Source organism: Pongo pygmaeus, chromosome 5 (assembly GCF_028885625.2).
Source record: "Pongo pygmaeus isolate AG05252 chromosome 5, NHGRI_mPonPyg2-v2.0_pri, whole genome shotgun sequence".
Taxonomy (NCBI): Eukaryota; Metazoa; Chordata; class Mammalia; order Primates; family Hominidae; genus Pongo; species Pongo pygmaeus.
This window is the reverse complement of record NC_072378.2, coordinates 32,144,681-32,171,253: the sequence shown is the minus strand read 5'-3', so window position 1 is coordinate 32,171,253 and position 26,573 is coordinate 32,144,681. Positions and strand designations below refer to the sequence as shown.

The following is a 26,573-nucleotide window of genomic DNA, read 5'->3' as shown; positions in this document are numbered from 1 at the left end:
GGCTGGAGTGCAGGGATTCAATCTCAGCTGACTGCGACCTCCACCTCCTGGATTCAAGCAATTCTCATGCCTCAGCCATCAGAGTAGCTGGGATTACAGGTGTGCACCACCACACTTGGCTAATTTTTGTATTTTTAGTAGAGACAGGGTTTCGCCATGTTGGCCAGGTTGGTCTCAAACTCCTGATCTCAAGTGATCCACCTGCTTTGGCCTCCCAAAGTGCTGGAATTACAGGCGTGAGACACCGCACCCAGCCCCAAAAGTTTTTAAGGTTATTTCTGGGCTCTGGAATTTCCTCACAACCCAAATGATGCAAATTCCATCCATGAGTTCTGTTGGTGCAGGTTTGGGTATACGCCACAAAGCCTGCGGCTGTGACTCTGGCCAATGGGTAGAAATTTTACTCCTTGAACACTGACAAAAGAGCTCCAAGAAGCTCCTAGGTTTCTGTAGCATGGCCAAAGCAGAGTGGAAATGGGGTTTCACCATGTTGGCCAGGCTGGTCCCGAACCCCTGACCTCAGGTGTAGAAAATGAGGTCAGAAAGTTGACGGAGCTAGACTGGGAGGACCTTGTTGGGTGGCCCTTGTAAGATGGAGACTTTTACTCTGAGTGAAATGGCAGCTGTTACAGGATCTTCAGAAGAGGGGAGACATGACCTGACTCCTGATTTGGAAGGAACCTTCTGGCTGCTGTGTGGAGAGAGCCTGTAACAGGGCAACAGTGGAAGCCAGGAGACCAGGTAGGAGACAGTTGCAGTTGTCTAGGTGAGAGCCAATGGTGGCTCCCACCAGGAGGGAGTAGCAGTAAAGGTGTGAGACACAGATCCTGGTGTCATTTCTAAGGTAGAGACAGTATGATTTGCTGAACAAATTAGATGTAGCATGTGAGAACAGGAGAGGAGTCAGGCAGATTCCAAGGGTCTAGCCTAAGCAACTGGCAGGTAGAGGTGTCACCTGGAGGGCCAGCACACTGGCCAGTGGGTAAGGATTCCAAGGATTCCTGTCTCCTATTTCTGTGGGGAGACAGGCTGAGGCCAAGCCTTAGGAGGCTCACTGCCTACAGTAGCTGAAGTAGCAGGCTAGTATTAGAGTAACTGCAAGCTGGGGAGTTCAGCCTGGGGGGATGGGAAGGAGGACTGTTTATTACTGAAGTTGCTCCACTCCTGGTATGGAAATGGGGCCTAAAGAAATGAGGAAAATAGGCCGGCGGTGGCTCACACCTGTAATCCCAGCACTTTGGAAGGCTGAGGCGGGTGGATCACGAGGTCAGGAGATTGAGACCACCCTGGCTAACATGGTGAAACCCCGTCTCTACTAAATATACAAAAAATTAGCCGGGCATAGTGGTGGGCGCCTGTATTCCCAGCTAATCGGGAGGCTGAGGCAGGAGACTGGCGTGAACCCGGGAGGCGGAGCTTGCAGTGAGCCGAGATCGCGCCACTGCACTCCAGCCTGGGCAACAGAGCGAGACTCCGTCTCAAAAAAAAAAAAAGAAGAAGAAATGAGAAAAATAGCATTTTGGGGTTGAGGTCTTTCAGCATCACCACTGTGTGAGAAAAGAAGTTCACATGACCATCTTCACCATGGCTGTAGCTCAGTCTTATACCCCAAACCTGGGATTAGCACCCACCACACAGGGGAGGACTTGAACCATACAAAGGGCAGGGGAATGCAGAAGAGACCCTTGGAGACAGGAAATGAAACCAACAAAGCTGAGTATGGTGGCATATCTTGCCTGTTGCCCCAGCTACTGAGGAAGCTGAGGCGGGAGGATCACTTCAGCCCAGGAGTTCAAGTCAGGCCTGGGCAACAGAGCATGACTCTACCTCTTCATTTATTTATTTAGAGACAAGGCTCACTCTGTTGCCCAGATTGGAGTGCAGTGGCACAATCATGGCTCACTGCAGCCTCAACTTCCAGGGCTCAAGCAATTCTCCCACCTCAGCCTCCCAAGTAGCTGAACCACGGCATGCCATCACACCCGGCTAATTTTTAAATTTTTTTGTAGGAACTGGATTTCACCGTATTGCCCAGGCAGACTGGTCTCAAACTCCTGGGTTCAAGAGATCTGCCCACCATGGCCTCCCACAGTGCTGGGATTGCAGGTGTGAGCCACCGCACTATGCTTCTTTTTTGTTAGAGACGGGATAGGCCGGGCTTGGTGGCTCAAGCTTGTAATCTCAGCATTTGGGGAGGCCAAAGCAGGTAGATCATTTGATTTCAGGAGTTAGACACCAGTCAAGCAATATAGTGAAACCTTCACTGTATAAAAAATTTAAAAATTAGCTGGGCATGGCTGGGCGTGGTGGCTCACCTGTAATCCCAGCACTTTGGGAGGCCGAGGCAGGTAGATCATGAGGTCAGGAGATCAAGACCATCCTGGCTAACACGGCGAAACCCTGTCTCTACCTAAAATACAAAAAAATTAGCCAGGCGTGGTGGCCGGCGCCTGTAGTTCTCGCTACTCGGGAGGCTGACGCAGGAGAATGGTGTGAACCTGGGAGGCAGAGCTTGCAGTGAGCCAAGATCGCGCCACTGTACTCCAGCCTGGGTGACAGAGCAAGACTCCATCTCAAAAAAAAAAAAAAAAAAAGCCAGGTACGGTGGCTCATCACGCCTGTAATCCCAGCACTTTGGGAGGCCAAGGCGGGTGGATCACGAGGTCAGGAGATCGAAACCATCCTGGCTAACACGATGAAACCCCGTCTTTACTAAAAATACAAAAAATTAGCTGGGCGTGGTGGTGGGTGCCTGTAGTCCCAGCTACTCGGGAGGCTGAGGCAGGAGAATGGCGTGAACCCGGGAGGTGGAGCTTGCAGTGAGCCGAGATTGCACCACTGCACTCCAGCTTGGGCGACAAAGCAAGATTCTCTCTCAAAAAAAAAAAAAAAATTAGCTGGGCATCATGGAGCACCTGTAGTTCCAGCTACTTCAGAGGCTGAGGTGGGAGAATCACTTGAGCCCAGGAGGTCAAGGCTGTAGTGAGCTGTAATCTTGCCACTGTACTGGAGCCTGGGCAACAGTGACACCCTGTCTCAAAAAAAAGAGAGGGTAGGCCCGGTGCGGTGGCTCACACCTGTAATCCCAACACTTTGGGAGGTGGGTGAATCACTTGGAGTCAGGAGTTTGAGACCAGCCTGGCCAACATGGTGAAACCCTATCTCTACTACTGAAGACAAAAAAAAAAAAAAAAGAGGGTGGGTAGGAACTCTCTTGTCTATTTACAAATGAGGAAATTGTTGTGGGAATCACTGAGGAACTTAGCCAAAGTTAACCTAGCAGTAAGTGTTCAGTCTGGCTCCTGAATCTTTTTGAAACAGTCTCACTCTGTCACCCAGGCTGGAGTGCAGTGGTGCCATCTTGGTTCACTGCAACCTCCACCTCTCAGGTTCAAGCAATTCTCATGCCTCACCCTCCCAAGTAGCTGGGATTACAGGCGCATGCCACCATGCCCGGTTAACTGTATGTATGTATGTATGTATGTATGTATGTATGTATGTATGTATGTATTTTGAGATGTAGTTTCATTCTTGTTGCCCAGGCTGGAGCGTAATGGCACGATCTCAGCTCACTGCAACCTCTGCCTGCCAGGTTCAAGTGATTCTCCTGCATCAGCCTCCCGAGTAGCTGGGATTACAGGCGCGTGCCACCACACCCGGCTAATTTATTTTTGTATTTTTAGTAGAGACAGGGTTTTGCCACGTTGGCCAGGCTGGTCTCGAACTCCTGACCTTAGGTGATCCACCCGCCTCGGCCTCCCAAAGTGCTGGGATTACAGGCGTGAGCCACCACGCCTGGCCCTAATTGTATTTTTTCTTTTTTTTTTTTTGAGATGGAGTCTCACTCTGTCGCCCAGGCTGGAGTGCAGTGGTGCGATCTCGACTCACTGCAAGCTCCATCTCCCAGGTTCACGCCATTCTCCTGCCTCAGCCTCCGGCGTAGCTGGGACTACAGGCGCCCGCCACCACGCCCAGCTAATTTTTTGTATTTTCAGTAGAGACGGGGTTTCACCGTGTTAGACAGGATGGTCTTGATCTCCTGACCTCGTGATCTGCCCACCTCAGCCTCCCAAAGTGCTGGGATTACAGGTGTGAGCCTGGCCCTGTTTTATATTTTTTTAGTAGAGATGGGGTTTCACTCCCTAACCCCTGACCTCAGGTGATCTGTCCGCCTCAGCTGCGATTACAAGTGTGAGCCACCATGCCAGGCCCTGAAGTTTTTTATGTCCACAAATGTGTATGGAAGGGTGGACTCCAAATGAACTACAGGAAAATACATGAACAACAAAAAAAGTTGCAGGCCAGGTGTGGTGGCTCTGGCCTAGAATCACAGCACTTTCACTTTCAGAGGTTGAGGCTGGCGAATCACCTGAGTTCGGGAGACCAGCCTGACCAACACGGATAAACCCCATCTCTAATAAAAATACAAAATTAGCCGGGCGTGGTGGCACATAATCCCAGCTACTTGGGAGGCTAAGGCAGGAGAATCGCTTGAACCCAGGAGGCAGAGGTTGTGGTGAGCCAAGATAGTGCCACTGCACTCCAGCCTGGGGAACAAGAGCAAAACTGTCTCAAAAAATAAAAAAGGCCGGGCGCGATGGCTCACGCCTGTAATCCCTGCACTTTGGGAGGCCAAGGCGGGTGTATCACGAGGTCAGGAGATCCAAACCATCCTGGCTAACACAATGAAACCCGGTCTCTACTAAAAATACAAAAAAATTAGTTGGGCGCCTCTAGTCCCAGCTACTCCGGAGGCTGAGGCAAGAGAATGGCTTGAACCTGGGAGGCAGAGCTTGCAGTGAGCCGAGATCGCGCCACTGCACGCTGCCTGGGCGACACAGCGAGACTCCGTCTCACAAATAGATAAATGAAATAAGTAAATGTCAGGCGTGGTGGCTCACGCCTGTAATCCCAGCATTTTGGGAGGCCGAGGCGGGCGGATGGTGAGGCTAGGAGATGGAGACCATCTTGGCCAACGTGGTGAAACCCCGTCTCTAGTAAAAATACAAAAATTAGCTGGGCATGGTGGTGCACGCCTGTGGTCCCAGCTACTCGGGAGGCTGAGGCGGAGAAATCGCTTGAACCTGGGAGGTGGAGGTTGCAGTGAGCTATCGCGCCACTGCACTCCAGCCTGGCAACAGAGCAAGACTCTGTCCACCGCCCCAGGAAAAGCAAAAAGTTGCAGTACAACACATGAAGATTTATTCTTTTTGAAAAATGAAAAATGGGCCAGGCATGGTGGCTCATGTTTGTAATGCCAGCACTTTGGGAGTCCGAGGTGGGTGAATCACAAGGTCGGGAGTTCGAGACCAGCCTGGCCAACATGGTGAAACCCCTGTCTCTACTAGAAATACAAAAAATTAGCTGGGCATGGTGACAGGCGCCTGTAGTCCCAGTGACTCGGGAGGCTGAGGCAGAATAATGGGGTGAACCTGGGAGGCGGAGATTGCAGCGAGTCGATCGCGCCACTGCACTCCAGCCTGGGTGACAGTGCGAGACTCCATCCCCCCAAAAAAGAAAAATGTTGTCTCCTGTGTCTGGTGAATCATTCCATTTTTACAAAATTCAAAAGATATGCAAAATTAAAATGATACATTGTTTAGGAATGCACTCAGTAAAACTATTAAGAAAAGCCAGAGGATGATATACCCAGTTAATTCTCCAAGTAGTAAGAAGAAAAAGAGAAACTGAAACAGACAGGTCTGTTTCAAAGTTATTGGTAATGTTCTGGCCGGGTACATCACTTAAGGTCAGGAGTTCAAAACCACCCTGGCCAATATGGTGAAACCCCCATCTCTACGAAAAATACAAAAATAAGGTATGCAGCTGTAGCCCTAGCTACTGGGAACGCCGAGGCACGAAAATCACTTGAACCCAGGGAGAGGCTGCAGTGAGCCCAAACTGCGCCACTATATTCCAGCCCAGGTGACGAAGTGTAACTATCTCAAAAAAAAAAAAAAAAAAAGAGATGGCTAATTGGGTAGCCGTGGATACTTTACAATCATTTAAAAAAACTCAAATTCGGCCAGGCGCAGTGGCTCACGCCTGTAATCCCAACACTTTGAGAAGCTGAGGCAGGCAGATGGCTTGAGGTGGGTGGATCACCTGAGGTCAGGAGTTCGAGACCAGCCTGGCCAACATGGTGAAACCTTGTCTCTACTAAAAATACAAAAAATAGCTAGGGGAGTTGCCGGGCGCCTGTAAATCCCAGCTACTCAGGAGGCTGTGAGGCAGGAGAATCACTTGAACTCAAGATGCAGAGGTTGCAGTGAGGCAAGATTTTGCCATTGCACTCCAGCATGGGCAACAAGGGCGAAACTCCACCTCCTCCCCTGCCAAAAAAATACCACCTCAAATGATTGTCAAAAGTCTAGTGTATTATACATAATACTATGTCACCCAACCAAGAATCTCTAATATTAGGCTTAAGAGTTAAGCCTAACTCTTAGCATTAACTAACTCACAGGGCTTCACCTTTCACTTCTTTTTGAAGACGGAGCCTCACTGTCGCCAGGCTGGAGGTGCAGTGGCACAATCTCAGCTCACTGCAACCTCCGACTCCCTGGTTCAAAGCCATTCTCCTGCCTCAGCCTCCCGAGTAGTTGGGATTACAGGTATGCATCACCACGCCCAGCTAATTTTTGTCCTTTTTTTGTTTGTTTTAGTAGAGACAGGGTTTCACCATGTTGGCCAGGATAATCTCGATCTCCTGACCTTGTGATCCACCCACCTCGGCCTCCCAAAGTGGTGGGATTATAGGCATGAGCAACTTGCACCCAACCCCCTTAATCTTTTTGTACCATTGTTTTCACTGAGACCAAACCACATCTTCTTTACTTTAAAATGTTTTATTGGAATTATTTTGATAAAAGCAAATACTTGTATATAAGACAAATATAGGAAATAGAAGCTATCTACTTGAAATGCCCCCTAATTTTCAGGCATTTTCCCCCCAATAAGGTGACAGCTGCTCACACAGGGTAATACAGGAAAGTTCTAAGTTCTTAGGATATGCCCAACACCAGGCAGAAGATAGTCTTTGTGTCAGCAAATTCCTGAAAAATAATAAAAAGAACATTACAACTATATAAGATACACCAATAAAAAAGAACGATTTCATATCCTTTGCAGCAACATGGATGCAACCACAGGCCATGATCCTCAGTGAATCAATACAGAATAGAAAACCAGATACCATATGTTCTCACTTGTAAGTGGGAGCTAAATGTTGAGTATACATGGACATAAAGATGGCAACAGACACTGGGGAGAGGAAATGGAGCAAAGGTTTAATAACTATTGGGTACTATGCCCACTACCTGGGTGATGGGGATAATCCTACCCCAAACCTCAGCATCATACAACAAACCCAAGTAACAAAACTGCACATATACCCCTTAAATCTACAATAAAAGCTAAGGCTGGGCATGGCAGCTCACGCCTGTCAATTCCAACACTTTGGGAGGCCAAGGCAAGAGAAGTGTTGGGAGGCCAAGGCAGGACAATCACTTGAGCCTAGGAGTTTCAGACCAGCTTGAGCACCATAGTGGGACCCCATTATCTACAGCTTTTTTTTTTTTTGAGATGGAGTCTTGCTCTGTTGCCCAGGGTGAAGTGCAATGGCGCCATATCAGCTCACTGCAACCTCCACCTCCCAGGTTCAAGTGATTCTCCTGCCTCAGCCTCCCAAGTAGCTGGAATTACAGGCGCCCGCCACCCATGCCCAGGCTAATTTTTGTATTTTCAGTAAAGACAGGGTTTCACCGTGTTGGCCAGGCTGGTCTTCAACTCCTGACCTCAGGTGATCCACCCACCTTGGCCTCCCAAAGAGCTGAGATTACAGGCATGAGCCACCGCACCCATCCTCAAATTAAAAAAAAAAAAAAATTAGCTGGGGATAGTGGTGCATGCCTGTAAGTCATTAGCTACTCCAAGGGTGAGGTGAGAGGTGAGCTTCCACCCAGGAAGTTGAGGCTGCAGTGAGCTGTGATTGCACCGCTGCACTCCAGCCTGGGTGACAGAGCAAGACTGTCTCAAAAAATAGAATAAAATTGTCAGACGCTATGGCTCACACCTGTAATCCCAGCACTTTGGGAGGCCAGGGCAGGCAAATCACCTGAGATCAGGAGTTCAAGACCAACATGGTGAAACTCCCATCTCTACTAAAAATACAAAATTAGCTGGGCATGGTGGCGCATGCCTGTAATCCCAAGTACTCGGGAGGCTGAGGTTACAATGAGCTGAGAATGCGCCACTGCACTCCAGCCTGGGCGACAAAGCGAAACTCCATCTCAAACAAAAAATAAATAAAAATACATGTTGCGGACTGGGCTCGGTGACTAACACCTGTAATCTCAGCACTTTGGGAGGTCGAGGTGGGCGGATCTCTTGGTCAGGAGTTCAAGACCAGCCCGGCCAACATGGTGAAACCCTCTACTAAAAATACAAAAATTAGCCAGGCCTGGTGGCACATGCATGTAATCCCAGCTACTTGGGAGGCTGAGGCAGAGGCTGCAGTAATCCAAGAGCATACCACTGCACTCCAGCCTGGTTGACAGAGCAGACAATCTCAAAAAACACACAAAACATGTTGGGGTGGGGCACAGTGGCTCACTGAGGCAGGAGTTGAAGACCAGCCTGTGCACAAAGTGAGACTCTGTAATACAGTTTAGATCTGTCTCCCCACCAAATCTCATATTGAATTGTAATGGATCACTGGGGTGGATTCCTCATGAATGGCTTAAGCACCATCCCCCTTGATGCTGTGCTCATGACAGTCAGTTCTCTAGAGATCAATTTATTAAAAATGTGTGGCACCTCCCCGCCTTTGCTGCTGCTCTGGCCATGCTACATCCCTGCTTACCTCTGTACCTTGAATTAAACCTCATCATGTAAGTAACTGGCCATAAAAACATGAATTACAGGAGATTCCCAGCAGGATGAAGGTGGATCAGGTGGGTTCAAAGATCCTCAGAGAAAACCTCAGAGACTCTTGTCCAAGCAGATCATCATTACCACTCCCACTGAGCCAAAACAAAGGCTGCTCACCATAGCAAGGAAGAACAGGCATGGCTCTCCACCTCTCCCAGCCTGAAGGTCAAGTTGCAGGAATCACTGTCTAAGCATGACAGCCATACAAAGCTTCTCTCCACAAGGGGGAAATTCCAAACCTTAGACCTTCACTCAGGTTAGTGCAGAATCTCTGTGAAGGTGCATTGTCCCTGGCTGGGCTTCCAGAGCTCGTTCTAACAAGGTGAAAACAAAACAATTTGAAAATAAACAGAATTATGGCCCTCCCATTGGTCCTTCTGGAGACCCAAGTATCCAGTTCCCTAAATGAGTCAGAACTTAGTTTTGACATCATGACCAGCATCGGAGACTCTAGTCTGTGAAATCATCATTCCCAATTAGGGAGATCTGGATCAAGGGAAGCTCTTCTGGAAAGAGATCTAGTACATTCAAAGAAAACACAACAGTCCCAGTATATATTGATCTAACAAATGAGTCCAGGAATGGACGTTAGAAAGGGAGGAGTAGAAAGTAATTTAAAACTGCAGAGAACAGCTCCACTGGGAGGCCCCAGTGTACTCCTATTTTACAGTAGAAATGAGGGGAGGAGTCAGGTTACCCAGCCTTTAACAAAAATACGGGGATTTATTAAAACGTAAAAATACAGGCCGAGAACGGTGGCTCACGCCTGTAATCCCAGCACTTTGGGAGGCCGAAGGGGGTGGATCACCTGAGGTCAGGAGTTTGAGACCAGCCTGACCAACATGACTGAGACTCATGTCCCCCTGCCCCCCAAAAAAGTAAAACTACAATAGTCACAAGGAAAATGATGTAAACTAAAAAGAGTGAGACTCTGTCCCCCCGGCCCCCAAAAAAGTAAAAATAGTCACAAGGAAAATTATGTAAACCAAAAAGTAGTCTCTAGAAAGTCACCAACACCAGGCACAGCAACTCACCCTGTAATTCCAGCACTTTGGGACACTGAGGTAGGAGGACTGCTTAAGCCCAGGAGTCGAGACCAGCCTGGACAACATGGCAAAAGCCCGCTTCTGTTAAAAAAAAAAAAAAACTAAAAATTAGCCAGGCGTGGTGGTAGCACGTGCCTGTAGTCCCAGGAGGCTGAGGTGGAAAGACCACTTGAGCCCTGACGGCGGATGTTGCAGGGAGATCCTGGCATTGCGCTCCAGCCTGGGCAACGGAGCAGACTCTGTCTCAAAAACAAAACAGCAAAAACAAACAAATGGAAGTCACCAGCTGTGGTACGTGGATTATAAGTCAAAAAAGAAAAAGTGGCCGGGAGCAGCGGCTCACGAGGTCAGGAGATGGAGACCATCCTGGCCAACATGGTGAAACTCCTTCTACTAAAAATAGAAAAATTAGCCCAGTGTGGTGGCGCGGGCCTGTAGTCCCAGCTAACCGGGAGGCTGAGGCAGGACAATCGATTGAACCCGGGAGGCAGAGGTTGCAGGGAGCCGAGATCGTACCACTGCCAACCCGGGCAACAAGATCAAGTCTCCATCTCAAAAAAAAAAAAAAAGGAAAAAATTGGCTAAGGTGGGAGAATCGGTTAAACCCGGGAGCTGAAGGCCGCACTGAACTGTGTTCTTACCACTGCACTCCAGCCAGGGTGACAAGGAGACTGTCTTGTTTAAAAAAAAAAAAAAAAACGCCGGGCGCGGTGGCTCACGCCTGTAATCCCAGCACTTTGGGAGGCCGAGGCGGGCGGATCACGAGGTCAGATCGAGATCATCCTGGCTAACACAGTGAAACCCCGTCTCTATTAAAAAATACAAAAAATTAGCCAGGCTTGGTGGCACGCGCCTGTAATCCCAGCTAATCGGGAGGCTGAGGCAGGAGAATCGCTTGATCCCAGAAGGCGGAGGTTGCAGTGAGTCGAGATCGTGCCACTGCACTGCAGCCTGGGTGATAGACTGTCTCAAAAAAAAAAAGGCAGGGAGGCGCACAACGCATTCAAAAGGCTCTCGCACCTAATACTCACCTTTACTCAAGGGTAACACGGCGATGTACGTCTTACAACTCCTAACGGGGAAATGAAACACAGAACAAAAAGATTAGGGATCTTGGCCATGAACTCCTCGTTGAGCCCCGTCTAGAAATGCTGGACCGAGGGGCGGTCAGAGCGCTGCGGTGATGGCATCAGCGACACACTCAGAGTCACCGGGGGTCATCATCACTCCCCTCCTATCCCCGGGCGACCGCCACCCCCATTTTGCAATCACTCGCCCAACCCCACTCACAGTTGTGATGAGTCAGCAGAGGCTGTGGGGCCGCTAGCCGAGTTCCCCCTGCCACGAGCTAGGTCAGTTCCAAGCAGACACACCACAAACTCCAGTGTGCAACGGCAGTTCACCCAACTCGATGGGGACCGCGCTCTCCTCCCCCAGCCAGGCCGCGACGTGGCCGCCCGCCGGCTGCTGCGCAAAGGCAGCGCAAGCCGTTGGGATCCCCTGCTCCCCCTCACTCAACAGTCGGGCCATTACGGCTCTCACACCGTCAACCCACGAGACCACTTCGCAAAGGGGACTAAAATGGCGAGGCCGGGGCCATTTATAGCGGCGCCGGGTTGGGGGCCTGACGGGTATGGCTGTTTTCTTATCTGCCTGGCTAGACGCGCGGCATTTTCCCCATTGCTCGTCGACACAGAAATAAAACAAAGTGAAAGAAAGGCCAGGAAAGTATGTTTCACACTCTTCTGGGCAAATATTCGGAGATGCTTTCTGAATTTTGAAAAACAAAAAACAGGGATCTGTCTGGCCAGGCGGAAGAAAGTCCCCGGCGCCGGCCGGCCAGCGCCAGCCGGATGCTGTTCCTAAGTCCTTTCCCAGCAGCCCATGGTGGGTTAATGACCCTAGGAGTCTTACCGCGCGCGCGCGGGAGCGCGTAGCTGCGCCAGTTTAGGGTCCGGCAACTCTTGACACTTCGCACTCCGTTCCCCCAGCGAAATCTGAATTTGCCTCCCAGTTCGATGCCGCAGACTGTCAGGCACCCTAAGCTTCAATTAAACAAAACAAAACAAAAACCAAAAACACAAAAGGCAGGTCGGGCGTAATATGTCACGCCTGTAATCTTAACACTTTGGACAGGCCCAGGCAGAGGATCACTTGAGGCCCGGAGTTCGAGACCAGCCTGGGCAAATAGTGACACCCAACCCCGTCTCTATTTATTTAAAAATTAGGCCGGGCATGGTGGCTCACGCCTGTAATCCCAGCATTTTGAGAGGCCGAGGCAGGTGGATCACGAGGTCAGGAGATCGAGACCATCCTGGCTAACACGGTGAAACCCCATCTCTACTAAAAAAAAATTAGCAGGGTGTGGTGGCGGGCGCCTGTAGTCCCAGCTACTCAGGAGGCTGAGGCAGGAGAATGGCGTGAACCCTGGAGGCCGAGCTTGCAGTGAGCTGAGATTGCGCCACTGTACTCCAGCCTGGGCGACGGCGAGAGTCTGTCACCAAAAAAAAAAAAAAATTATTGAAACTCATAAGTCATTTCAAATCCCACCTTTCTGGACCCTTTCCTATCGCCCCCATTTATAAACGCGTATGATGTTTGGTGGTGTGTGTTGGTATCTTTTTCTTCATCTTTTTTTTTTTTTTTTTTTTTTTTTGAGACGGAGTCTGGCTCTGTCGCCCAGGCTGGAGAGCAGTGGCGGGATCTTGGCTCACTGCAACCTCTGCTTCCTCGGTTCAAGCGATTTTCCTGCCTCAACCTCCCAAGTAGTGGGCATTACAGGTGCACACAACCATGCCTGGCTAATTTTTATATTTTTAGTAGAGTCAGGGTTTCACCATGTAAGCCAGGCTGGTCTCGAACTCCTGACCTCAGGTGATTTGCCTGCCTAGGCCACCACAAAGTGCCAGGATTATAGGTGTGAGCCACCAAGGCTGGCCTCTTTTTTTTTTTTTTTTTTTGAGATAGGCTCTTGCTCTGTTGCCCAGATTGGAGTGCAGTGGCATGATCTCGGCTTACTACAACCTCTGCCTCCCGGGTTCAAGTGATTCTCTTGCCTCAGCCTCCTGAGTAGCTGGGATTACAGGCATCTGCCACCACACCCAGTTAATTTTATATGTTTTTAGTAGAGACAGGGGTTTTCACCATGTTGGCCAGGCTGGTTTTGAACTCGTGAACCTCAAGTGATCCTCCCACCTCGGCCTCCCAAAGTGCTGGGATTACAGGCGTGAGCCACCGTGGCCAGCCCAGTTCAGTGGTTTTCTCCACATTGGCTGCACGTTACAAACACCTGGGCAGCTTTAAATGTATACACTGCCCTCTTTGAGATTCTGAATTGGCCTGAGAGAGGCCTGGCATCTGCATTTTTTTAGCATCCCTTAATGGTTTTACTGTTCCATTAGGGTGGAGAGCCATGGCTCAAAGCTAAAGTATTTGTTCCCTCTACTGCCTGGCAAGTATATAAAAAAAAGATTAGCTATGGGTGGTGGCATACACATGTAGTCCCAGCTACTCAGGAGGCTAAGGATCAATTGAGCTCAGGAGGTTGAGGTTGCCTTGAACCGTGATCATACCACTGCACTCTAGCCCGGGCAACAGAGTGAGACCCTGCCTTAAAAAAAAAAAAAAAAAAAAATACAGAAAGCCCTAATTCCTGCTGTTTTAGCAGTTAAGCTGCCTTTACTAAGTGCTATGGTCAGAGGCTTTAGTTCATCCCTTTTTTTTTTTTTTGAGACGGAGTTTCGCTCTTGTTGCCCAGGCTGGAGTGCAATGGCAAGATCTTGGCTCACAGCAACCTCCGCCTCCCAGGTTCAAGCCATTCTCCTGCCTCAGCCTCCAGAGTAGCTGGGATTACAGGCATGTGCCACCACACCCAGCTAATCTTGTATTTTTAGTAGAGACGGGGTTTCTCCATGTTGGTCAGGCTGGTCTCGAACTCCGGACCTCAGGTAATCCGCCCGCCTCAGCCTCCCAAAGTGCTGGGATTACAGGTGTGAGCCACCGCGCCTGGCCTAGTTCATCTCTTTCATTAATAAAACAGGCCTTTAAGAATTGGCCCAAGGGCCGGGCATAGTGGCTCGCGCCTATAATCCCAGCACTTTGGGAGGCCAAGGCAGGCGGATCACCTGAGGTCAGGAGTTGGAGACCAGCCTGCCCAACATGGCGGAAACCTCGTCTGTACTAAAAATACAAAAAATTAGCTGAGCATGGTGGCCGGTGCCTGTAATCCCAGCTACTCGGGAGGCTGAGGAAGGAGAATCGTTTGAACCCGGGAGGTAGAGGTTGCAGTGAGCCGAGATTGCTCCACTGTACTCCAGCCTGGGCAACAAAAGTGAAACTGTCTCAAAAAAAAAAAAACTTGGCCCCAAAACCAAAGAAACTTACTATATTCCTTTTCTTTTATACACTTTCAAGGAGGATTTCCAGTATTATGTAATCCTTAAAACGTTTTAAGGATTTAAAACATTTTAAAACCCTAGAGGGTGGGATTTACACAAAGGTGCAACATAGGACTTTAACCGTTTTATTTACGTTTTTTTTGAGATGAAGTATTGCTCTGTCACCCAGGGTGGAGTAGAGTGGCACAATCTCAACTCACTGCAACCTCCGCCTCCAGGGTTCAAGTGATTCTCCTTCCTCAGCCTTCCATGTAGCTGGGATTATAGGCATACCCCACCGTGCCCACCTAGTAGAGACAGGGTCTTACCATGTTGACCAGGCTGGTCTGGAACTCCTGACCTTAGGTGATCCAAGCTTCCCACCTCGGTCTCCCAAAGTGCTAGGATTACAGGCGTGAGCCACCTAATTCTATTGTTTTTTGTAGAGATGGGGTTTTGCTATGTTGGCCAGGCTGGTTTTGAACTCTGGACCTCAAGTGATCCGCTCGCCTCACCGTCCCTAAATTCTGGGATTATAGGCATAAGCCATCGCACCTGGCCCATTTTATTTGATTTTTAAATTGTTTTTGTAAATTGACAAACTTTAGTTGCATATATTGGTACAAAGTAGTTATTAACTATCAACACAATATGGAGTAATTAAATCAAGCTAATTAACGTATCACCTCAAATATTTTTGTGATAAGAACATTTGAAATTTTGAAATGTACAATACACTATTAACTATTTTCACCATGCCATGCAATATATACCCTCCACCCCCGGCCCAAAAAAAAAAAAAAACACAAACAGGCGGGGCACAGTGGCTCATGCCTATAATCCCAGCACTTTGGGAGGACTAGACAAGGGGGTCGCTTGAGCTGAAGAGTTCGAGACCAACCTGGGCAACACAGCAAGACTTGGTCTCTACAAAATACAAAAAATTAGCTGAGCATGATGGCACATACCTGTAGACCCAGTACTCAGGAGGCTAAGGTGGGAGGATTGCCTGAACCCAGGAGAGTTTGAGACTACAGTGAGCTCTACTGTGCTCCAGCCTGGGTGACAGAGCAATATCCCATTTCAAAAAAAAAACGTATTCCTCCTGACTAAGGCTTTGTTTCCTTTGCACATCTCCCCAATTCCCCCATCCCACAGCCCTTGGTGACCACCACTTCTCTGCTTCTGAGTTCTACTGTTTAGATTCCACATATAAATGAATATGAGCCGAGGTCAGGAGATTGAGACCATCCTGGCTAACACGGTAAAACCCTGTCTCTACCAAAAATACAAAAAATTAGCCAGGCGTGGTGGCACGCGCCTGTAGTCCCAGTTACTCAGGAGGCTGAGGCAGGAGAATCGCTTGAACCCGGGAAGCGGAAGTTACAGTGAGCTGAGATTGCGCCACTGCACTCCAGCCTGGGCGACAAGAGTGAGAGTGAGACTCCGTCTCAAAAAAAAAAAAAAAAAGTGAGCATTTTTTTGTGGACTCCGGTCACTAAGTAGAAGAGGGAGAGAAAACCACCATAATCCCCTCTCAGCACCACCCCTCCCCTCCCCGCCCCAGTGAATCCACCTCAACCACCCCTCCAATACCGTTTTGCAGCTGCCATCCGACTTTTCCCTGAAACAAGCCCCACTCTAATCAAGACGGGCACCTGCAATTTCTCTTAAGGCCCACAATTAAGCCCTAACAAAAATATGTGTAGCCCTAACTCCTACATGTATAACTCTCCAGAAGTACTGTTCTTTTCAGACTATAAAGATAGATGGAATTCACACACTATCCCTCCCCAAATATCCATTATCTTCACATATTAACAGACAAGAAAAAGTTTAACATTTTATTTTTCATATTTAAGTAAACAAATTATAAAAACATACAAAACATACATTCCCAGCCTTTGTAGTGTTTTCGCACAGCCAAAAAAAAAAAAAACTCGTACAGAAGGTGGCAGTGTTGATTCATTTAAAGGGAAAGAAACACCCTTACAATATCAACATTAAATGCAAAGAATTCTAATGAACATATTGGTTGTACTACAAAAATAATGAAGCCAGCTAATTACCATCAGGTTACAACTTAACTTTACAAAGAAGTGAAGCAGCAAAGAGCTGAAGCAGAAATGACATAGGAAAACAGCAGCAAAGTCCTTGAGTCCAAACAGTCCACCTCAAAGACAAACATACTAAGGAACGAAGGCCCCTAATCCACCTCCTCAATGGTGGGGCCTGACCCAGACCCTCCCTTGGGACCCTGAGCCCCGAAGCCGCCAGGCCCGGGACCACCCGCACCCTGGTACAGTCCGCTGATGATGGGGTTACACACCTGCTCCAGCTCCTTCCTCTTGTGCTCAAACTCGTCCTTCTCGGCCAGGGTGTTGGCGTCCAGCCACGAGATGACCTCTTGACACTTGTCCAGCACCTTCTTCTTGTCGGCCTCGCTGATCTTGCCCTTGAGCCCTTCATCCTCCACGGCGCTCTTCATGTTGAAGGCGTAGGACTCCAGGGCGTTCTTGGCTGACACCCTCTCGCGCTGCACCTCGTCCTCCGCTTTGTACTTCTCCGCCTCCTGCACCATGCGCTCGATCTCCTCCTTGCTCAGGCGGCCCTTGTCGTTGGTGATGGTGATCTTGTTGGCCTTGCCGGTGCTCTTGTCCGTGGCCGTGACGTTCAGGATGCCGTTGGCATCGATGTCGAAGGTCACCTCGATCTGAGGCACGCCCCTGGGGGCCGGAGGGATGCCGCTCAGCTCGAAGCGCCCCAACAGATTGTTGTCCTTCGTCATGGCCCTCTCGCCCTCGTACACCTGGATCAGCACCCCGGGTTGGTTGTCGGAGTAGGTGGTGAAGATCTGCGTCTGCTTGGTGGGGATGGTGGAGTTGCGCTTGATCAGGGCAGTCATCACGCCTCCGGCCGTCTCCAGCCCCAGCGACAGGGGAGCCACATCCAGCAGCAGCAGGTCCTGCACGTTCTCGGACTTGTCCCCCATCAGGATGGCCGCCTGCACCGCCGCCCCGTAGGCCACAGCCTCGTCGGGGTTGATGCTCTTGTTCAGGTCGCGCCCGTTGAAGAAGTCCTGCAGCAGCTTCTGCACCTTGGGGATGCGGGTGGAGCCCCCGACCAGGACCAGGTCGTGGATCTGGGCCTTGTCCAGCTTGGCGTCGCGCAGAGCCTTCTCCACGGGCTCCAGGGTGCTTCGGAACAGGTCCGAGCACAGCTCCTCGAACCTCGCCCTGGTGATGGACGTGTAGAAGTCGATGCCCTCAAACAGGGAGTCGATCTCCAGGCTGGCCTGGGTGCTGGACGACAGGGTCCTCTTGGCCCTCTCGCAGGCGGTGCGCAGCCGCCTCACGGCTCGCTTGTTCTGGCTGATGTCCTTCTTGTGTTTTCTCTTGAACTCCTCCACGAAGTGGTTCACCAGCCTGTTGTCAAAGTCCTCCCCACCCAGGTGGGTGTCCCCGGCCGTGGCCTTCACCTCGAAGATGCCGTCGTCGATCGTCAGGATGGACACGTCGAAGGTGCCCCCGCCCAGGTCAAAGATGAGCACGTTGCGCTCCCCCTTGCCCGTTCTGTCTAGGCCGTAGGCGATGGCGGCGGCCGTGGGCTCGTTGATGATCCGCAGCACGTTGAGCCCCGCGATCACACCCGCATCCTTGGTGGCCTGGCGCTGCGAGTCGTTGAAGTAGGCCGGCACGGTGATCACCGCGTTGGTCACCGGGTAGCCCAGGTACGCCTCGGCGATCTCCTTCATCTTGGTCAGCACCATGGACGAGATCTCCTCAGGGTAGAATGCCTTGGTCTCCCCCTTGTAGCTCACCTGCACCTTGGGCTTGTCTCCGTCGTTGATCACCTGGAAAGGCCAGTGCTTCATGTCCGACTGCACCACCGGGTCGCCGAACTTGCGGCCGATCAGCCGCTTCGCGTCAAACACGGTGTTCTGCGGGTTCAGCGCCACCTGGTTCTTGGCCGCATCCCCGATGAGCCGCTCGGTGTCCGTGAAAGCCACGTAGCTGGGGGTGGTGCGGTTGCCCTGGTCGTTGGCGATGATCTCCACCTTGCCGTGCTGGAACACCCCCACGCAGGAGTAGGTGGTGCCCAGGTCGATGCCGATCGCCGCGGCTTTGGCCATGCCGGTGCCCTGCTCTCTCGGCTCCGCTCTGAGATTCGGGGCTGGAAACAGCGGACGGGATCCGCGACAAGAGCTCGGTCCTTCGGGACGCCGGAAACTCAACGCGCCGGTGCCTGCAGCCGCACAGGTTCGCTCTGGAAAGCCTTGGGACCGCGGGGGTCACTCTCGGAAAAGGCAGCGCACTCTCGCAGCAGCTCTTCAGGCTGGCCGTTTTCCTGACCGCTCGCCCCTGGGCTTTTATAAGTCGTCGTGGAGACCCGCCTTTCCCCTTCTGAGCCAATCACCGAGCTCGATGAGGCTGCCAGGTCGGGAATATTCCAGGGGTTTCGCCTCCCGTCCTGCCCCCCAGCCTTCCTTGGACCAATCAGAGGGCAGGGTGCCGCCCCCTGCTCAGAACTCTCCAGAGTCTTCTGGGATTCACTGGAGGGGACAGGGGCCCTGAGAGAAAGGGGGAGTGGTGGTGGGAAGGGTGTTGGTCTCCATGGCGGTGCTAGCCGCCTGCCCTTCAGTAGGTAATTGACAGGAAGGGCCCGTTCTGGGCTTGTAATTTTAGCGCGGTGCGAGATTGTTCGGATGACTTTGGAGACAACCAGAACCCGAAAGTTACCTTGTTTCTCGAAGGAGGCGGTGCATCGATGTGCCTGGGAAACTCTGATTGGACTGTGTCTGTGAAGGACGGAGCAGCCTTGGGTCCTTTCTCCGAGGCACCTAATGGCCTAGTCTGCCTGAAGAAACGGCCCGGCTCTCCCGGATGTTTTTTCCATCTTAATGGGAAGGAGAAGTAAAGAGATAATGCAATATAGTTTTTGACATAATCTTTAACCTGCAAAGATGGGACAACTGGGAATAGGAGCCTTTAAATTTTCACAAGGAAAGCAGTTGTGTAAACAGGCAGTTCTTAGCAAGACAGGAGCACCCATCCAAGGAGGAAGGGAGGCGCTGGTCGGGTAGTGGGAGGGGTGGGTCCGCCGCACCCCTGTCCCCGCCCTCAGCCGCTCCCCTCAGCTGCCACCAGGAGTTAGAAAAAAATTATCCTTAGTATGTAGGCCGTCCTTAAGGCATTTTGGGTTCCTCCATTTCCCTCCCCATTCCTAGCTTGGGGTCTGGGACACCTCCTTCCTACTTTCTCAATTCCTGGTTCACTCCTGGACAGTGTGTAGAACTAGGACCTCACAGTCCTGAGTAAGATTTTCTGTCTGTCCCTGAAACCCCTAGGCTGTCACCGTTTTTAGGTCAAATGTAACAAGATGGTGAGCCTGGGAGGGAGGTGCGGGGGGTGTTTAGCTCTCTTTAACATCACATACTACAGCTGTTTGGCAGGTGGCCCTCTTTAAGCAAACTGTGTGGAGTGATGCTGGAAAGCAGGAGGGGTTGGGACCCAGGTTCTAGTTACCAGCTCCTCTAATACTTCAGGTTATGTGTCTTAAGTTTGTTGTTTTCGTTTTGAAACAGTCTCGCTCTGTCGCCCAAGCTGGAGTGCAGTGGCGTGATCTCGGCTCACTGCAACCTCCGCCTCCGGGGTTTAAGCGATTCTCCTACCTCAGCCTCCTGAGTAGGTGGGATTACAGGCGTGCGCCACCATGCCTGGCTAATTTTTGTATTTTTAGTAGAGACAGGGTTTCACCATGTTGGTCAGGCTGGTCTCGAACTCCTGACCTCGTGATCCGCCTACCTCGGCCTCCCAAAGTGCTGGGATTACAGGCGTGAGCCACCATTCCCGGCCTGTTGTTTGTTTTTGTTTGTTTGTTTTAAGACTGAGTCTCACTCTGTCGCCCAGGCTGGAGTGCAGTGGCGAGATCTCTGCTCATTGCAACCTCTGCCCCTGGGGTTCAAACAATTCTGCTGCCTCAGCCTTCCCAATAGCTGGAATTACAGGATGTGCCACCACGACGGGCTAATTTTTGTATTTTTAATAGAAACAGGGTTTCGCCATGTTGGCCAGGCTGAATGTGTCTAAGTTTTTATCCTAGATTCCAACTTCCTGCGGATTCTCCTTCCTCCTGTTTTAAATACGGTTGCATTTAGTAATTTACTTTCCCTTTGTTTTTTTCCTTCATTCTTAGTGTGAATGCAAGACCCTTTGTTAGGCATCTGAAAGGAAAATGTGAGGGGGTTGAAGCAATAGTACTATGTTTACAACCTACCATAAAAAAAAAGAGAAAAGAAAAAAAAAATACCCTCATTGCCATGGCGATATTCCTTGAGCACAAATGGAAGGAAGAAGTTACTGATGAAGGAATAATCCTGTTTTTAAACACTTTGCTCAATTGGCACTTTTCATATGCACACCTACCTGCACACACACACCTGTCCGCTATCAAAACACCTCTTCCTGGAATTCAAGGGTATTCATTTGTTTATAATTCACTCATCTAAACTCATGTTGCAAATAAATTGCTTTAACAATCTGTGTGTGTCTGTATGTGCAGGTAGGTGATAACTTTCACATTCAGCTTTAGCTCCCTAATGAATCACCTCTCTAAACTAGTCAAACCGGTCAAACTTCAGGAATTTTCCCAAACATTTCTCTATGAAATGTCTGGCTGAAGATTCTCCCAAACTATGTTCATCTTAGCTGCACAGTGTATCAACACTTCCAGAGACCCTTAACCTCACCCCTCCCTCTGGAAGCTTCCTCACCATCAACTGCTACTACTGGCAGGTCTGGATTCATTCCTTCCCTCCTTCCAAATCTACAATTTAAAAGGCCGGCAAGGTGGCTCACACCTGTAATCCCAGCACTTTGGGAGGCCGAAGCAGCAGATCACCTGAGGTCACAAATTCAAGACCAGCCTGACCAACATGGAGAAAGCCCGTCTCTACTAAAAATACCAAAAAAAAAAAAAAAAAAAAAAAAATTACCTGGGCATGGTGGCGCATGCCTGTAATCCCAGCTACTTGGGAATCTGAGGCAGGAGAATCATTTGAACCCAGGAGGCGGAAGTTGCGGTGAGCCGAGATCACCAGCCTGGGCAACAAGAGTGAAACTCCTCAAAAATAAAATACTTCTCTGATTCTGCTGAGAAACATAAAAAGTGGGGGGTGGGTGGTGGGAGAGGGGGAGAAAAAAACCTCTCCATTGGCATGAAGCAAAGGGCATCACTGTCTCAACTGCCTAGCAAGTAGATGTGGTGTTGGGACCCCAAATCTTGGGTGCTCTCCGAATAGGAGAAAAATCCAATATAAATGCTGTTTTTCTTGAATCAGTCACACTAGTCAGCGTCTACAGTGCTATAGTTGACCTAGCTTTTAAGTGAAGCCTCTGTGGACTAGACTGGAAACCCACACATACATATTCCTTGTCCATTTCCTGACAAGGAGAGGGTCACTTGAATTTTCTTTCTTTCTTTTTTTTTTTTTTTTTGAGATGGAGTCTTGCTCTGTTGCCCAGGCTGGAGTGCAATGGCATAATCTCGGCTCACTGCAACCTCCACCTCCAGGTTCAAGCGATTCTCCTGCCTCAGCCTCCTGAGTGGCTGGGATTACAGGTGCACACCACCACGCCTGGCTAATTTTTGTATTTTTAGTAGAGACGGGGTTTTGTCATGTTGGCCAGGCTGGTCTCGAACTCCTGACCTCAAGTGATCCGCCCGTCTGGGCCGCCCAAAGTGCTGGGATTACAGGCATGAGGCACCACGCCAGCCTTTTCTTTCCTTTTAGACTGGGTGCTTCCCAAGGCAGAAATCCAGTCACAAGTTTAATTGCTGTCTAAGGTTAATATATAAGAACCCCAGGAGATTTTTCAGAACTTTAATGTGATTAATTTCAGAATTAGGTTTTTATTGGATTCTGTGTTTGGAAGGATCAGAGCTCAGAGTCCCCAAAGTGAAAGCCAGGTCAGATGCTTTCAAAGGGACAAGAGAACTGAAAAGGGAGTGCCAAGAACATAATTGCTACAGCAGTGTGGGGTAAGAGAGCCTTCTTCAGGCTGACGCTGCAGGGTCTTTTCCTTCCTTCTCCCTCTCCTTTTTATAGTTCCTCAAACAGTAGTTTTCTTAATTTTGTTCATTTTAAACGATGGTATAGGCTGGGCGCGATGGCTCACACATGTAATCCCAGCACTTTGGGAGGCCGAGGTGGGCGGATCACCTGAGGTCAGGAGTTGAAGACCAGCCTGGCAAACATGGCAAAACCCCGTCTCTCCTAAAAACACAAAAATTAGCCGGACGTGGTGGTGCACACCTGTAATCCCAGCTACTCAGGAGCTGAGGCAGGAGAATCACTTGAACCCGGGAGGTGGAGGTTGCAGTGAGCTGAGACTGCACCACTGCACGCCAGTCTGGGTGACAGAGCAAGACTCTGTCTCAAAAAAATAATAAATTTAAAAAAAAGATGGTATAATTTTAAGTTCATCCAGATGAAAGCAAAAGAATTAATTGATATGAAATCTAGAGGCAGGCATTCTTAACTGAATGAATGACAAATGCTTCAATGACAAAGAGAACCCTGGCCATTTCTAGCAGCATGGAAAGAAAAAATCTGGGAAGGGAAAATCCTGGATTTGCATCTGCGCTCTACTTCTTTGGTGAGGCTGTTTTTCTTTTCAACAAAGAAGTACTTGTACGTTGACTAAATAACACAAGTTTCGACGTGTTCATCTCTAAAACATAATTAACAATACCTGGACTGGGTGTGGTGGCTCAGGTAGGTAATCCCAGTGCTTTAGGAAGCCAAGGCAGGCACTTGAACTCAGAAGTCCAAGATCAGCCTGGGCAACATAGTGGGACACCATCTCTACCAAAAACTTTACAAGTTAGCTGGGCGTGGTGGCAGGTGCCTGTAGTCCCAGCTACTTGGGAGACTGAGGCAGGAGGATCGCTTGAGCACAAGAGGTCAAGGCTGCAGTGAGCTACGATCACGCCACTGCACTCCAGCCTGGGAGACAGAGATCCTGTCTCGAATAAAAAAATTTTTTTTCCCTACATGATCAAAGAGAATATGATCTTCTCCCTCCTTTTATTGGGGATCCCATACTCTCAGATATGAATCGTAGTCATTCTTATTTAGGTGTTTAAAAGTTGGGGACCATTATTAGGACTACAGCTGCTTTCAGCTTAATGTAAAAACTGTCCTAAGATCTGCGGGCACAGGCCATTCAGTCAAATCTTTTCATTTTCAAAGACAGCACCAAGGATCAAAGAAGTTCCCTGGCTTGATCTGGTTACCCAGATGACAGGTTACAGAACCGGTGATTGGACCCACGGGTTCTGACACTCATTTTGTACTCCTTCCCACATTGGCTCATCAACCTAACTGGGTTTTGTTTGCTTTTAATTTTGTGGTTAGACCTAATTGTTTTATTCTCTAAAGAGGAAAACAAATGAACACAGTGTTGGCCTCTGCGAGCATTAAGGGCACCACGGGTATGTGATCAGCCAGGGACTCCCGTCCTGGCTGCTGCTCTGCTCTTCGGACTCACGACCATGGCCCCTACAAGCTCTTGCCTTCCCCACCTTCCAGCTCTCCCAGCCCTGCCTTTCCTTTCCGATAGAACAGATTGCTCAAGCAGAAAGAGGGGAAAGGAGGGGGGAGCCCCGTTACTATGGCAAGGCTGGCATATAGTTCACAGAATCTTCTGGACGTTAAAAATAGAGTCCTGACTAACCTTGATGTTTTAGGGCCGGTTGGCGAGAGGAGGGAGAGACTCGGGTGGCGCAGTTTGTTGGGGAGTGTCCCTAAGAATGACACAGCAGTTCTCGCCTTGAAGGTCAGAAAACTCTAGAAACTTCGGGCAGAGCCAGCGACGGGGAAGAAAGCCTCAGCCAAGGGGATGAAAGGGGGGAGTGCGGGCGGGCGGGGAGAAAAGGCGGGGCCGCTGGGGCCTGAGGGCGGGGCTGGCTTCGGGACTGCCTGTCCGACTCCTGCGTTTTCCGATTTTTTTTTTCCAAAAAGGGATTAAAGGAGGAAAGAAAAAAGGACCTTTCGAGTTTCTCTCATACTAGGTAACTTACAAGACGAAAATGTTGGAGAGTTTTGTAACTTTCATACAACTAAATCAGATGCATTGGGTGGCCAGAGGCGAGAAGAGAAGGTCCCCACCGCCCGCGGCCAGCGCGCACCCGTCTGCGCGGGGACGCGCGACTGATGGGAGAGGAGGGGATCGAGTCGGTTGGCTTTTGCCTACGGCCCCCTCAGCGCCCCGTTCTAGTCCCTCGCCCCGTGAGGCATCAGGAGAGTAAGAAAATTAGACCCTCAGGAGTGATTCTCGGTTTCTGGTCTCCTCCGTAGTCCAAACCTGTGAACCTGCTCGAGCCCTCCTCCGGTGCCCTCCCTTCTAATTTTTTTTTTTTTTTTTTTTTTTACTTTTTTTTGAGACAGGGTCTCGCTCTGTCGCCCAGGCTGGAGTGCAGTGGCGCAATCACGGCTCACTACAGCCTCGATCTCCCAGGCTTAAGCGATCCTCCCGCTCCAGCCTCCCGGGTAGCTGGGACTCCAGGCCCGCGCCACCACGCCCTGCTCCTCTCGCCTCCAATTCTTGATCCGGCTGGACGTGGGCCAGCGGGGTGGGGCGGGTTTAACTCCGTGTCTGGAATGCTCCGCTGCCCTACCCCTCAAACATCCATTTAAATGGTGGTGCTAGGAAAGGACTAGGGCCCGGTGGGCTTACTCCCTCTGGCTGAACTACACCTGATAGATACCTCAGGGGCGTTTCCCAAGGGGACGGATTTAGATCAGTTAGCAGGAGGAATGGTGGCTGTCACAATTTTTTATATTCACGTAAGGATCGCTCCCTCAGAAATCGCCAATATTGGCTCCCCCCTGAAATAACCTCATTTCCTTTTTTAGCCTAAAGCCGTATTATTTCTGCCCACTTCTCTCACATCTATAAAATACTGTAGTTAATTTTTTGTTTTTGTATCTTTTTTGTCTTTTTGAGGATGACAAGAACTCTTAAAGACCAGGAATAACAATGTGTATATGTTATAAAATAAAATCCTGGGTTCAAAAGCCATATAAAATCAAATTTATTGTCATAGCCTGCTGCTTTCTGAGGCCTGGCATAGGAAGGTAGGAGGTGATTGGAATCGAGAAGATATTTATATTTGTTTTTCCGCACCTGCAGTTATTTTTCCTGTTGCACTTTTCCTCCCTCAAAGTTCCTCTGCTACTCAAAACATTAATCCGTTTATGGATGGCACTGCATTCTCTTTGCTAATTCCACAGCTCCCTCAACCTCTTTTCTTGAGGTTACAAAGTGAATATTTAAAGGTACAGTACTCTGTGCTAGAGTATGCAGGCAAGCAATATTTTTTTTTTTTTTTTTTGAGACGGAGTCTTGCTCTGTTGCCCAGGCTGGAATGCAGTGGCGCCATCTCGGCTCACTGCAACCTCCACCTCCCGGGTTCAAGTGAGTCTCCTGCCTCAGCCTCCCGAGTAGCTGGGATTACAGGTGCCCCCCACCATGCCTGGCTAATTTTTGTATTTTTAGTAGAGGTGGGGTTTCACCATCTTGGCCAGGCTTGTCTTGAACTCCTGACCTAGTGATCCACCCGCCTCGGCCTCCCAGAGTGCTGGGATTACAGGCGTGAGCCACTGTGCCTGGCCGACAAGGAATAATTTTTACATATTTCTTGTTAAAACACCTACTAATAAGCTTGATAGAGCCATAGGAACTCTCTTATTGCCTCCATTCAATGTTATGTCTGATGACTTCTCTACTGTGTCAACAAAGGCGTTTGGTAGGTCCTTCCCAATCTCCACCCTTTTCCAATTACCCTTTTCCCCACTCCATGCCACCGTAGTGGTAGTTGCTCTTGGTTTAGAGTCACTATAGGGTCTGCAGATCAGAGTCACAAATGCTACTGCAGCTCTGAAGGGGAGAGGAGGTCCTATAGCAAAGGCATATTCCCATGAAGATTGATTTACATTGTGGCCAGAGTCCACAGTACTACAGTTTAACTACCATAAGAGATAAATGTTCCTCTATAGACTGGCCTGGAAACCTAAGCATTTCATATTTATTTTCTATTTTCAAACTTCCAAAGCAAGGTCTACCTGTATGTATCATTTCCCATAACACTGGATTTTCTTCATAACAAGTATTTAGTGAATGGTTTGATGGGCTTTGAGGTACACATAAGCTCATAA

The 26,573-nt window shown here is 49.6% G+C and overlaps 1 protein-coding gene, 3 non-coding genes and 1 pseudogene across 5 annotated transcripts; all 5 read right to left on the bottom strand.

Moving 5' to 3' along the window:
• Positions 1-8,940: 8,940 nt before the first annotated feature.
• LOC129039819 (small nucleolar RNA ZL8) lies at positions 8,941-9,023 on the bottom strand. Its single transcript, XR_008503507.1, has one exon. It is a non-coding gene; the product is annotated as a small nucleolar RNA ZL8 (small nucleolar RNA).
• Positions 9,024-9,118: 95 nt separating this feature from the next.
• Positions 9,119-15,966, bottom strand: LOC129039018 (uncharacterized; annotated as a pseudogene).
• LOC129039760 (small nucleolar RNA SNORD52) lies at positions 9,339-9,405 on the bottom strand. The gene has a single exon (XR_008503462.1). It is a non-coding gene; the product is annotated as a small nucleolar RNA SNORD52 (small nucleolar RNA).
• Positions 11,143-11,205, bottom strand: LOC129039766 (small nucleolar RNA SNORD48). The gene has a single exon (XR_008503467.1). It is a non-coding gene; the product is annotated as a small nucleolar RNA SNORD48 (small nucleolar RNA).
• Positions 15,967-16,184: 218 nt separating the features above from the next.
• HSPA1B (heat shock protein family A (Hsp70) member 1B) lies at positions 16,185-24,548 on the bottom strand. Of its 2 annotated transcripts, none has more exons than XM_054492505.2 (2): positions 24,437-24,548; positions 16,185-19,249 (listed from the first exon to the last, which is right to left on the bottom strand). In XM_054492505.2, exon 2 carries the CDS (start codon positions 18,483-18,485, stop codon positions 16,560-16,562), a length of 1,926 nt encoding a protein of 641 aa, XP_054348480.1. In that variant the 5' UTR covers positions 18,486-19,249; positions 24,437-24,548; the 3' UTR covers positions 16,185-16,559. The 2 variants fall into 2 exon arrangements, with proteins under 2 accessions (XP_054348480.1, XP_054348479.1); XM_054492504.2 differs by lacking the exon at positions 24,437-24,548 and adding an exon at positions 24,091-24,264.
• Positions 24,549-26,573: the final 2,025 nt, after the last annotated feature.

What these genes read in the sequence shown, in the direction of transcription:
- HSPA1B (XM_054492505.2), bottom strand. Translation starts at nt 18,485, where the DNA reads ATGGCCAAAGCCGCGGCGATCGGCATCGACCTGGGCACCACCTACTCC.